We start from the raw sequence: 12,545 nt of genomic DNA, 5'->3' as shown, positions 1-12,545 counted from the left end.
TCCCCCCATCCCCGCCGCCGATGACCTCCTCATCTCCCCCAACCTCAGCCCCGCCGCCGCGTCCCTCCTCCTCCTCTCCCACCACGCACAGATCGGTGAGGCACCACATCTAGTGGCTGGCGTCTCCGCCTCCACCGGCCAGGTGCTCGTCAAGCGGCTCTAGGCGTCTCTGCCTCCGCCGGCGCCGCTGGGCGCCCCCCGCTGTGGCGTCGTCGGTCCGACTGGTGGTGGCGTCGGTGGAGCTCGGGGCCAAGGTGGGGCGGCAGCTGGTGGAGGCGGTGGTCCTGCGCCGCACCGTGATGGCCTGTAGTGATGTCATCTACCACAGCACTCTGCCCTGCCACGATGGCCAGCCCGGCCTCCTCTAGTTAGGCTCCAACACCTTCGAGGTACCATCTTCGCACTGTCCATCATGGGTTTGGCTCGCGACCAAATCTTCATCTGTTTGCCGGTGGATTCCCTTAGTAGCATGCATGTGGAGTTCGATTTAGATGCTGCTGGACTAATAGAGACATTTGGGTGCACTTTGGCATGAGTAGGTCAAGTGATTTGGCACTATTGCTTGATTTGATGCAGCTGTGCACCATTGATTTGGCACTATTGCATCACTGCAGCAGCTTGACTATTGCAATCCTTACTAGCAAGCATTTGAGGAAATTTACTTGACGCTATTGCTCGATTTGGTAACCCTGTGGTATGCTGTTACTTTTGTTGTTGGAGAATTATCTGTTGTGGTTGCCATGGCATAGTTAGCTTTACTTTTGATGCCTCACAGTTCTCTCCAGTTGGTGTTTTGTTGGATTTCATGAGAAGTTGACAATCCTGGCGGGTGTAGGACCTGCACGCCATTGGATTTTGGCTCTTGGATGATTCACTTAGGAATACCTAGAACTGCAGCAAAATGCTTGCATGCTTTTCTATTTTATTACCCAGATCCTGGCGGGTGTTTGTTCACAGGATCTTGTTAGATGATTGTTTTCATGTGATGTCAGATTTCCTACTCTGTTGTGCTCATTGTGCATATATCAATGAAAGCATGCCATTTTCTGCTCTGGTATTGCAGAACGAGGACGGCACCAAGGTTGAGTACAGGGTGTGGAACACCTTCAGATCAAAGCTGGCTGCCGCTGTTCTTGGTGGCGTCAACAACATCTGGATTGTAAGTTCGTTGTGCTTTAGCATGTATTCTTTGTGTCAAAACCTTCGTGCTCCAGGTTGTTTTGTAGATTAAACTTATATCATTATTTATGTCCTGACCCTGCACTTGTTAATTCAGGCTCCTGGTGCTCGTGTGCTCTATCTTGGTGTTGCCTCAGGAACAACAGTGTCTCATATGTCTGACATTGTTGGACCGGTGAGATCTCATGGCTACTTACTATAGGTCAATGGTTTCCATTAAAGGAAGTTGCTATCTTACATCAATCTTGTGACTTGCAGACTGGGTTGGCACCCTGCAAAGTACCGCATGTTGGTCGGCATGGTTGACGTTATCTTCTCAGATGTTGCACAGCCTGACCAGGTATACCTGTCATCATATGAATGCCCACAATAACTATTTGCGCATTAACATTGCCTATGGTAGAGCCGTCTGTTATGGTATGTCATTGACTGCTATGTTTTGATCACCTTCTGTGGCTACATTGGAGCTTAGCAAATGATGAGCTTACTCGGATTCCCCTTCAGGACATCACAATGGATGATGCAAAATCGAGTATCTGATGCATTTTAAGCCCAATGCTAGTCCATTTCTCAGTTATTTTGCTGCATTTTTTATTTTGAATTTGCTATGCTTCCATTTTATTTTTCCCAATCGCTTGCATGCTTTTCTATTCCTGGGCCAGGTAAATTTTGGTTACTTAATTAATTTAGTTCCTGTGCAGCGCATAGTCCTAGTGTTATTGTGGCATATTATGGGTCCTTTTATTAACTGAAACCAATGCAGCTCTGTAATCTGAAAGTTAATTCCGTTCAGTTTGGGTGAATCATATTATTTGTAACATGAAACTTGGCACCACATTTAATACACTGCAAAAGGGCTTTTCTTTCATTGATCAGGCTGAGTAGTGAAAAATCAAAATAGAGGTGCGACCATATGTTGTACAGGGGCACATGTCCGACTTGCTTCTTGGACAAGTCCTAATTGAATCATTCCTATGGTCCCTTCATTGAGCTAGCTATCGTTTTTCAGGTGTTTTGTTGCAATTTTTCGATGTTTTCTGTTCTTTTTCTATGAATCATTGTTCCATCCTTTGCAATCATATTATTATGATTAAAGACTACCTGCTGATTTAGAAATCGAGGAACATATTATCTTAGAAGATAATGGAAGTGTGAGAAATTAGAATCGTCTTTGTATGCTATACCATATATATGCTATTTATCTGTATGCTATTTATCCATGTGATGCAACATTATCTGTATGCTATTTATCCATGTGATGCAACATTTTAGTAAACTTGTTAAACTATTTGTCAAAATTAAAATTACGCTCCCTGGTGTTATTTAGATGCGTGCAATCTTTTGAAACATCCGTGGGTTCGGCCACGTGGGTCGCTGATCCCAGCTAAAGGATTATATGCGGAAGGAGGGTATAGATATTGTAGGCTTGCAAGAGACCATTAAGTTAGACTTTTGACATCATGAGCTGCTCACCATCGACCCCCTGGAGAGGTTCACTCGGAACCACCTAGCTGCATCTGGGCACTCAGGGGGCATGCTGCTTGGTTTTGACCAAGCAGTTTATGAGGTGCTTGCATGGGATGCAGGCAACTTATTTCTAGCAGGGCACATTCGCCACCGCCAGTCTCAGAGGGAGCTGGTGGTGATTCAGGTCTATGGACCGGCAGATCACTCGAGATCGTCCAATTTTTTGGGGCGAATTGCAAACCAAGGTGCTCTCGGTGAGCTCTTCACTTATTCCTCTAGTGGTTGGGGGTGGGGGATTTTAATCTGATCCGCTCGGGAGCGGATAAAAACAACTGCAATATTAACTGGCCAAGGGTGACCATGTTCAATAATGCCATTGCCACCATGGCTCTTCAGGAGGTGACTCGCTACACGTGGACGAACAGACAGTTGGCCCCGGTGCGATCCGTGCTAGATAGGTATTCATCTCTCCTGACTGGGATTTGGTGTACACTCTATGCTCGCTTGTCATAGAGACCAGGATAGGGTTGGACCACACCCCGCTTATCCTTACCTCAGGGGAGGACATGATTCGTCGAAGCCCTCGGTTTTTCTTTTAGACGGCTTGGTTTGAAAATCCAGACTTCGACTCCATCTTCAGGGTGAAGTGGAACCATTGCGTTAGCCAGGTGGGTACCCAATGGGGTCCAATGGATTTCTGGATTGCAGTAGGGGGCCGCCTTTGGGCTAGTCTCAAGGGCTTGGGGGCCAACTTGGGCCGTCAGGAAAAGATGCTCAGGGAGAGTATACTTGCCGAGATCGCGAACCTTGACAAACAGGCTGATGATCGGCCTTTCTCTGAACAAGAATGGGCCCATCGTTACGCGCTGGAGGATCAAGTTCAGTCCTTTCTTCGCGCGGATGAGGAGTACTAGTGGCATTGGGGTGGCCTTAAATGGGTGCTCAAAGGCGACGCGAACATGGAATACTTCCATGCCTACGCTAATGGGAGACGGCGTAGATGTGCGATTCTTCGGTTGCCGTCTGAACAAGAGTTACTGCTAGCTCAGGTGGACATAGTGCGTCACGTTTACGACTTCTAAATCCAGCTTATGGGGACGAGTGAGGATCAGCGAGCAGGGGTGTGCGCTGACCTGTGGGACCCTTCCTAGCTCGTTACCGATCGGGAAAACGAGGGGCTGGGGCTCGCCTTTTTGCCCGAGGAGATTGATGCTGCTCCAAGGAGCATGAAAACCGATACAGCGCCAGGCCCGGACGGGTGGCCCATGGCCATGTTCAAACACTTCCGGCCACTCCTGCAGGGGCCTATGTTCGAGGTGTGCAATGGTTTCATGCGAGGGACGGTAGATATCGCCCGACTCAACTTTGGGGTCCTTTCACTCATCCCTAAGGTGGCAGGCGCTGATAACATCCGTCAATTTAGGCCTATCGCGTTAATTAACGTCCCGTTTAAGATTTGCACCAAAGCAACCACCTCCCGTCTTGTCCCGATAGCGCACCGCATCATTAGCCACACGCAGACTACTTTCATCCACGGTCGAAACATCCTTGAGGGTTCTCTTGCACTGCAAGAGATCCTCCACGAACTCAAACGCACTAGGAAACTGGCTATTCTTCTTAAATTAGACTTCGAAAAAGTGTATGATCGCGCGAACTGGAACTTTTTGCGTCAGGTCCTGCTATGTCGGGGTTTCTTGGCCATGTGGGTCCACTGAGTGATGCATCTGGTCTTGGGTGGCCAAACTGCTATTTCGGTCAACGGGGAAGTAGGGAACTTCTTTCGTAATAAGTGGGGACTGCGTCAGGGTGACCCGATGTCTCCGCTTTTGTTCAACTTTGTGGTTGATGCTCTCGCGGCTATGTTACGGAGAGCGACCATGGCTGGCCACATCAAGGGAGTGGTAGGCCATCTTATCCCAGGGGGGATTTCGCACTTGCACTACACAGACGACACCCTTCTACTATTCCAATTGGATACTCATAGTATAGCAACGGTGAAAGCACTACTACTGAGCTTTGAACTAATGTCCAGTCTCAAAATCAATTTTCACAAGTGTGAAATGCTATCTATGGGGATAGATAGCGAGGAGGGATGACGCATAGCGGACCTCCTCAACTGTAAAGTGGGAAAGTTCCCCTTTACGTACCTAGGCCTGCCCCTCGCGCCTCGCATGGTGACAATCGACGATTGGGCACCTCTAAGTGGGAAAGTGGGAAAGAAAGTGAGCCCTTGGCATGGCAAGTTCATGTCCTCTGCGGCAAGACTTGCCCTAACCAACTCTAGCCTTTCCTCGCTCCCCATGTTCGCCATGGGCCTTTTCCTGTTGGCGGAGGGTGTCCATGCTAAAATGGACACGCCGCAAGCCCGTTTCTTCTAGGAGGGAATGGGTCTCAAATGCAAATACCATATGGTCAAATGGGTAGTGGTTTGTCAGCCGAAGTCCTTGGGAGGACTAGGAATCACTAACACCAGACTATAAAACGTTGCGCTTATGTGCAAGTGGATCTGGAAGCTCTCGCAAGGGGCGACTGGCTTATGGGCTGATATCCTAAGGGCTAAGTATTTCCCAAACGGTAATTTCTTTGAAGGGGAAGCGAGGGGCTCTCCTTTCTGGTAGGACCTACAGGCTATCAGACCTGCCTTTGACCAAGGGGCCAAATTCAATGTCGAAAACGGTTGTTCCACCCGCTTCTGGCTTGATTTTTGGGTGGGGACTCGGCCCTTGTGGGAAGAATTCCCAGATTTGTATGCACTTGCGGTGCATCCTAATCAAAGGGTGGCAGAAGCCTTGGCCTCCCCCCGGCCATTGCCTTCTGCCGTAACCTTAACGACCAGGAATCAGCCAGGCTGGGTGCCTTGTAGGAACTAGTGAACCTCGTTGCCTTGTCCGATGAGCACGACAGGGTGTCGTGGTATCTTAACGCCTCTGGGAAGTTTTCTGTCAAATCCTTATATCAGAAATTATGCCAAGGGACGGCACAGAGGGAGTTGAAAGGACTATGGCAAGCTCGCGTTCCGCTGAAGATCAAAGTTTTTCTTTGGCAATTGTTCCGGGACCGTCTCCCCACGTCCATCAATATAGCAAAACGGAATGGCCCGGCAACGAGTCCATGCGCTTTATGTGGGAACCCCGAGAATGCAAACCACGTTTTCTTCCTTTGTCCTCTCGCTAGGTTTGCTTGGAGCGCAGTGCGCGAGGCTGCTGGTGTCCCCTGGGACCCGTGCTCCTCTTCCAAACTTGTGGGACTCCTGGATTTGATTCAAGATCAAATGCTGCATCGTGAAAAGACAGACCAACGTTGCGATGTTGTATGTGGAGGTCAGACTCTGCAAATGAAAAGCATGTTAAAGTTATTTGACCAAATTTGATCAACTCGACAATGAAGATAGGTCCATAATACTCCCTCGGCCCCTCCGGCCCATAATATAGGGAGTAGTATACAGAAAATGCACAAGAGCACCTGGGTGCTTCACCTTCCTATATGAATATCAAATTCAAAGAATACTGATGAGGACATCAATACCATTGTTACACCCACAGCCCCTGCTGTTATACATACATGACCAATTACTAGAGCTCGCGCACGCCAATTAAATTAGCAGGTACTTTCGTTTCTTGGTAATGATTCTAATATTCATGAGAATATGATGCTCCCTAAATTGGATACATTTGTTTTGCTTACAAATGAAGGGCCTAGCTTGGAGAAGGATGAACATTAGAGTAAGAACAAGCATGGAGATGATGGCATGCGCAAGGGGAATAAGAACGGAGTTACAAGTGATGATTTCAGGACGTTGAAGCCACCATAATAAGTGCATGAAGCCTTGGACGAAATATACAAGATGCTACTTCATAATTTTCGTCCACAGGCTATTCTGCGTCACCTTATTATTGGGCCAGACCCATGTAATTTTGAAATACTTCATTATAGGCTATTTCTAGAGTCCGTATGTGTGGGGAAACAAGAGTTAGGGTTGGTTTTGGACCCCTCCCTCAAGGGCCACGGAATTCCCCTCTCTCCCTCCATATATACAGCCCTTAGGGCGTTGTTTAAACTTTGGGTTTTGTTTAGATTAAAAGTTCGACATAGTTGTAACTTCGCGTACTTCGTTTGTGTTCAACGACCAGACAAAGGCGTCACAGAATCCCACCTTCATTAATAAAGCTTTCCTCTTATATTCGCAATATCCAGATTGCAATCTTAGTTTCTTGTTTGTTGTTCGTTTGCTTGCAGGAAATAGACCTTCATGGTCAGGTTGATCATGCTCCGGCGTGATCAATAACCTCTCGGAGTTGGTTTAGCGATTGCTAAGGCGCGACGTCCTCGCATGTTCGTAGTCGGATCGTCAAAGCCGACTTCCACAAAAGGTGTCCTGTCTTTCGATAAGATGGTGGCTATCTTTTTGGTGGAAGTCCCTGAGGAGATGGTGCCGATTTTTGGTTGTATTATTAACCATACTCTAAGGGGTTGCCCCTGAGGAGACGAAGAAGAGGTGGGAGTAGTTGGAGGGGCGGCACAGGAATTTCGACGCTGCCGTCAGCCTGTTTGACAAAATATCAAGCTAAACATATGAACCAGTTTTTGCAGAAAAAAAATCAAAATGAAAACCAGCACAAAATAAAAACCATGCACGTGGCAGCCTAGTCAGAACTTGTTTGGGGGGAAATTCGAATGGGGTAACATGTGGAAGGAATGTGTAAATTAGTAGTGAAAAATTGACGAAAACCGATCTATCATTAGCGTGAATTTTGGGGGTAAACTCCATCAAAATTGGTGGTATAGTAAGTGGGCCTGGTCCGTCTCATGCTCGTGGCGCCAGGTAGCAGCGCGTTCACTGGCAAGCTTTGTGTGAGAGGAGTCCTTGAGGGCACCACCAACCCCCTCACCCAGCTAGCGAATGATCCATCTGGCAAGGGTATGCGCAAGAGGCCCCCTGAGGGAACATTAGCGTTGTACTACTCCCTCCTCAAAATGTAAGGCGCGGTTTGATTTTTCTGATCTTCGTTGTACAACTTTAACTATGATTTTTATGTATCATATGTCTATAAAATTAATACACAAACATATGAAATAAAATTGTTTTACAAGACAAATACGATGATGTCATTTATACATATTTAATTCATATACTTTGATATATATTAATGGTTAAAGTCCGAAAAAGTCAATCGCGTCTTATGTTTTGGGAAGGAGGGAGTATTAGCGTCCTTCCGAGTTTCGAGCTTGAGGGACTTGTCGATATATTATGGCAGAAAGTTGTGATACCCTAAGTAGTAAGAAGAGAACTGATAAACCTGGATAAAATAACCGATGATACATTGGAAGCGGATTAGGAGCACTCGGGTGCTCCACCCTCCTATATTCAAAAATAATTTAATAATTCAAAAAAAGTCAAAAATATTCTGGATATATTTTTGAATCAAATATGACTAGGTATTGTACTCATATACTCCCTCCGTCCCAAAGTTCTTGTCTTAGATTTGTCTAAATACGGATGTATCAAGTCACGTTTTAGTATTAGATACATCTGTATCTAAACAAATCTAAGACAAAATTTTTGGAACGGAGGGAGTAAAAAGTTTGGCCAAGGAATATTCTCGTTGACTTCAGAAAAAGAAAAACAATTATGACGACAATATAGTATGAATAGTACTTGTATATAGCTTTTTTTCGGAAATCTTTGACCCCGGATACAATAAAAGTGATTTCCTATTTAATCTTTTTATACGAGTGCAATATTTGGTCACGTTTGATTCCATAAAAAAGCTTCGGGATATTTTTTTACTTTTTTTAAGGGTCGTGCTACACGTCGGCGGGCAAATCTTTTTAAAAGATCCACCGTATCGTGAGCCGTCCGATTATATGAGGCAAGCTGTGCTTTCTTCTTCTCTAAATTTCTGCAACAATGCTCTTGTTGCAAAACCTCTTCTTCTCCAACTTTCTGCATCAAGTGTCATGTTACAAAAATCTCTTGTTCTCTAATTTTTTGCAACAAAACATCTGTCGCAAAATATTCTCTCCTCTAATTTCCTGTAACAAGACCCCTATTGCAAAACTTCTTCTTCTCAAATTTTCTGTAAGAAGACCCTTGTTGCAAAACCTCCATTGCAATAAGACTGAACATCTCCACTCTCTTCTATGTATTTCTGCAACAAGACTGTTGTTGCAAAAACTTGTAAGAACACCGACGGCTGCAACGGAGAAAGCACCCCGTGGTCTCTGAAGCACCCGCATTTAACAGGTGCCCATCTGTAAGAATTGAAGCATGAAGCGCTCTACAAGGTGAGATGAGATCCAGAAAGAGGTCGGATTCAACGCATGCATAGGAGAGAGATATATATATGTAGTCATTTCGGTGGGGATGGGGATGAAAGAGACTAGCTGTGCGCTGGCCCATCAAGACACGTGTCAAGCGTAGAAGGTGACGGATGTGAGACAAAAGATCCACCGGTAGACCACTAGCTTTTCCCTTTTTTGAATTACTAAATTATTTTTGAATATAGGGGGAGCGTAGCACCAGAGAGCGCCTATGCATTTTCGATGATACAGTCTTCTTTTAGGCTGGTCATAGTGGGGAGTAACTTAGACTAGTAACATGCAAATGTTAGTAGTCTATGTTACTACCTCTATAATGCATAGTATCATAGATTAGTATCATAGAAGGTCTTTATTGCCATGCATGACACATAGTAGCATCACATTTATTATGTTACAGTATCTACCTATGTTACTATAACCATCTCTCTTCTTTAATTGTCTGCCACATAAGCATGTTTACGATTCCCAAGCGCATGATACCACTTATGTTACCCCCACTATGGCTAGCCTTATTGAAAATACCGTGATACATCCGTTCTTTTAACACCAAAAGAGCTGGACGAAACTTTTTGTAACAACACTCTAAAACAAAACAAACTTTGGCATGACTAGTAGAAAACTTCTTTTTGCTAGCATGCATGGAGAGTGGATCATGCATGCTATAAACATGTACGCGCGAGCGGTAAAAAAACCACTCTCTCGTAGGCACACAATTTATATCATTGTTAGACCACTCGATCCTACTGCTAGCTAGTGTTCATCTTATGTCTCGTCGTTATCATTATCATCATCGTCGCCATTATCCTTAGCATCATAGCAATCCTCCTCCTCCTCCTTAGCATCATCACCAGAATCCTCCTCCTTGTAGGCACTAGCAGATTCTGCCAACAATTCTTTCTTTGAGTTTAGGAGATCGATAAGAGCATGGAGCACGACATCAGGCTCTTCGCTCCTCGTCAAGGTCTCGGCGACCTCCGCAGGCGTCACTTCCACCTCGGCTATCAGCTCCTCAATCTGTGGGTACGTGGCATGGTAGTCGATGGAGTGGTAGTTGTTGACGAGAATCCTGAAGGCCTCGGTGGTGCAGTAGCCCATGTGGACGTGCATGTCCATCCTCCCGGGTCGTAGAAGCGCGGGGTCGAGACGGTCCTTGTAATTGGTCGTGAAGACGATGATCCTCTCCTCCCCGCTGGTGGACCATAGGCCGTCGATGATGTTGAGAAGCCCGGACAAGGTTACCTGCTTGTTGTTCTCGTCCTTGGCGCTAGAAGCATTACTAGTATCATCTCGTTGTTTGAGGTCAATGGTGCAGTCGATGTCCTCGATGACGAGGACGGACTGGTTGGTCATCCCGATGAGAAGCTTCCTGAGGTCGGAGTTGCTGTGGACGCCGGTGAGCTCGAGGTCGTATATGTCGAACCTGAGGTGGTTGGCGATGGCGGCGATGAGGCTGGACTTGCCGGTGCCGGGCGGGCCGTGTAGGAGGTAGCCCCTCTTCCAGGCCTTACCGATCTTCTTGAAGTATGCCTTTCTTTTGATGAACTTGTCGAGGTCGTCGATGACGGAGTGCTTGAGCGTGCGGTCCATGGCGAGCGTGTCGAAGGTGGAGGGGTGGTTGAGGTCCATGGGAGACCAGTCGGAGCCGTCGTTCATGTAGATGGTGAGAGGCCTGTCCTTGTCCCTTATCTCCTTGGCGGTGGCGAGGATGTGGGGGACGTATGCTTTGATGGCCTTGTCCTTGTGCTTCTTGTGGAAGGTGAGCTCATAGTACTGCTTGCCGCCGCCGCGGCCGAGGGTGGTGGAGGAGTCGCCGGGGAGGTCGTGGGAGTGGAGGCTCCATCTGAACTCGGCGCCTTGGTAGACCTCGATCATCTCCTCGCCCTCCTCCATGCCGAAGACGAGCTTCTCGGGGTCGTCGTCGTCGTCCAAGCCGCCGCTGCTGAGGCGCAGGCGCTGCACGTCGCGGGTGGCGTTGTCGGTCTCCATGCGCGACGCGAGGTAGGTCTTGACGGAGTAGAAGACGTTGTTGGTGTAATACCCGTCGGTCTTCTCGACGACGATGGTGTGGCGCCACGCCATGCGGGACTGCAGGCCGCTGAGGCAGTAGGAGAGCAGGCTGCGCGCCTCGGGCGGGATCAGGTCGTTGGCGAGGCTGCGCACCAGCATCATGGACGCGGCGACGGACGTGGCCATGGCCATGACCTCTTTCGCCTTCTCGTAGGACGACGACGAAGGCATGGCGACTTGGCGACTAGGGTCTGAATCGATCGGTTTCTACTAGAAAAGGGCCGGCGAACCCGCGTGAATCGATCGAGTCTCGATCTGATTCTGATGGCACTTCTGCTGTTTTGGGGACCTGGCTGCCACGGTGCCACTTCTTATACTAACCTGAGCCTGCCTGAGTACGTCGCAAAACTGGACTGGAATCCGACACAAACTTAACCTCTCCTAATAAACTGCTGCTCACGGAACAAAAGTTTGCTGATTTATTTACTTCCTTAATATTGACATCTCCGTTTGATAGCGAAGTTTTTTCAAAGTATTCTGATAATACTACAGTTTTTGAAAATACTACAGTTTAATTTACTGTGAGGTGTTTGGCTACCCAATAAACTGCAGTATTAATACTGTGGTATTTCCAAAACTAGAGTATTTTCTCTGTCAAATAAAAAGAACCCCATACCTCTTTTTTTAAAACAGAGCACGCAAAAGAAACAGGTGTCTTCAACTTCTTCCTCGCTCCAAGCCATCGCCGCGCTGCCGTCTCTGAAGATCTTCTACTTCGGCGGCCATGGACAAACCAAGAGACAGCAAATTAAAGAACAATAATAAATACACTGATCCTCATCCTCCTGCCTCTCTGCACAGGTCGCCGGTTACCTCCTGGCTACGTTCCTTGCCGTAGACTATGCGGTGGAGGCCATGCCACGGAGTGACCCTCGCATGACGACGAATGCCGATGCTTGGCACCGCGAGGCCATGGAACATTGTCATGGTGGAGAGGCTGTAGAGAAACACCTGGGCGCGGCGTGACGGAGATACACGAGGAGTCAGTGGCACAGAAGGCTTGGAGCTAGTTGTGGACATGACGAACACCATCTTGGCCACCCGTTTACAATTCATGGTCAGCTCCTGGTTCCCCTCGACGATAATATGGATGAAGGTCAGGCCGTTCAGTCCACGCGCACTTGCGCAGCTTCCGACCAGCAACGCCATTTGCAGAGAGTGACGTGTTACCTCCACACGCAGCTCCACCAAGACTCGACGGTGATAAGTCGGCTACTTCGTGTTGCTGAGCGTCCTCCAAGGGAAGCTACAAGCCATATCTATGGCCATGCAGTGCCGTTCAGTTTGTGCATGCGGATGATAAATGTGCATGGCCGATCAGTTGCATGCAACGCCGAGCTAGCTAAAACTCATTTTACATCGCTACATACGGCGCTAGCCAAACGGGTCGCTGTATTATCAAAACTCCAAAATAGTTTGATATGTCAAAATCATGGTATCTTGCACCAATGGGTTAAAATACTGCAGTTTTTCAATACTCTGTTTTTTGCAGTACTTTGCTATCAAACACA

The 12,545-nt window shown here is 47.4% G+C and overlaps 1 protein-coding gene and 1 non-coding gene across 2 annotated transcripts; one reads left to right on the top strand and one right to left on the bottom strand.

Annotated features, from left to right (window-relative positions):
* Positions 1 to 1,648: 1,648 nt before the first annotated feature.
* On the top strand, positions 1,649 to 1,723 carry LOC119313398. The gene has a single exon (XR_005151688.1). It is a non-coding gene; the product is annotated as a small nucleolar RNA snoR60 (small nucleolar RNA).
* Positions 1,724 to 9,729: 8,006 nt separating this feature from the next.
* LOC119310404 (AAA-ATPase At3g50940-like) lies at positions 9,730 to 11,205 on the bottom strand. The gene has a single exon (XM_037586167.1). The coding sequence runs from the start codon at positions 11,203 to 11,205 to the stop codon at positions 9,730 to 9,732; it is 1,476 nt and encodes a 491-aa protein (XP_037442064.1).
* Positions 11,206 to 12,545: the final 1,340 nt, after the last annotated feature.

Source organism: Triticum dicoccoides, chromosome 5B, assembly GCF_002162155.2.
Source record: "Triticum dicoccoides isolate Atlit2015 ecotype Zavitan chromosome 5B, WEW_v2.0, whole genome shotgun sequence".
Lineage (NCBI taxonomy): Eukaryota > Viridiplantae > Streptophyta > Magnoliopsida > Poales > Poaceae > Triticum > Triticum dicoccoides.
Note: the sequence above shows the minus strand (reverse complement) of the source record. Positions and strands in the feature narration are given on the sequence as shown.

What these genes read in the sequence shown, in the direction of transcription:
- LOC119310404 (XM_037586167.1), bottom strand. Translation starts at nt 11,205, where the DNA reads ATGCCTTCGTCGTCGTCCTACGAGAAGGCGAAAGAGGTCATGGCCATG.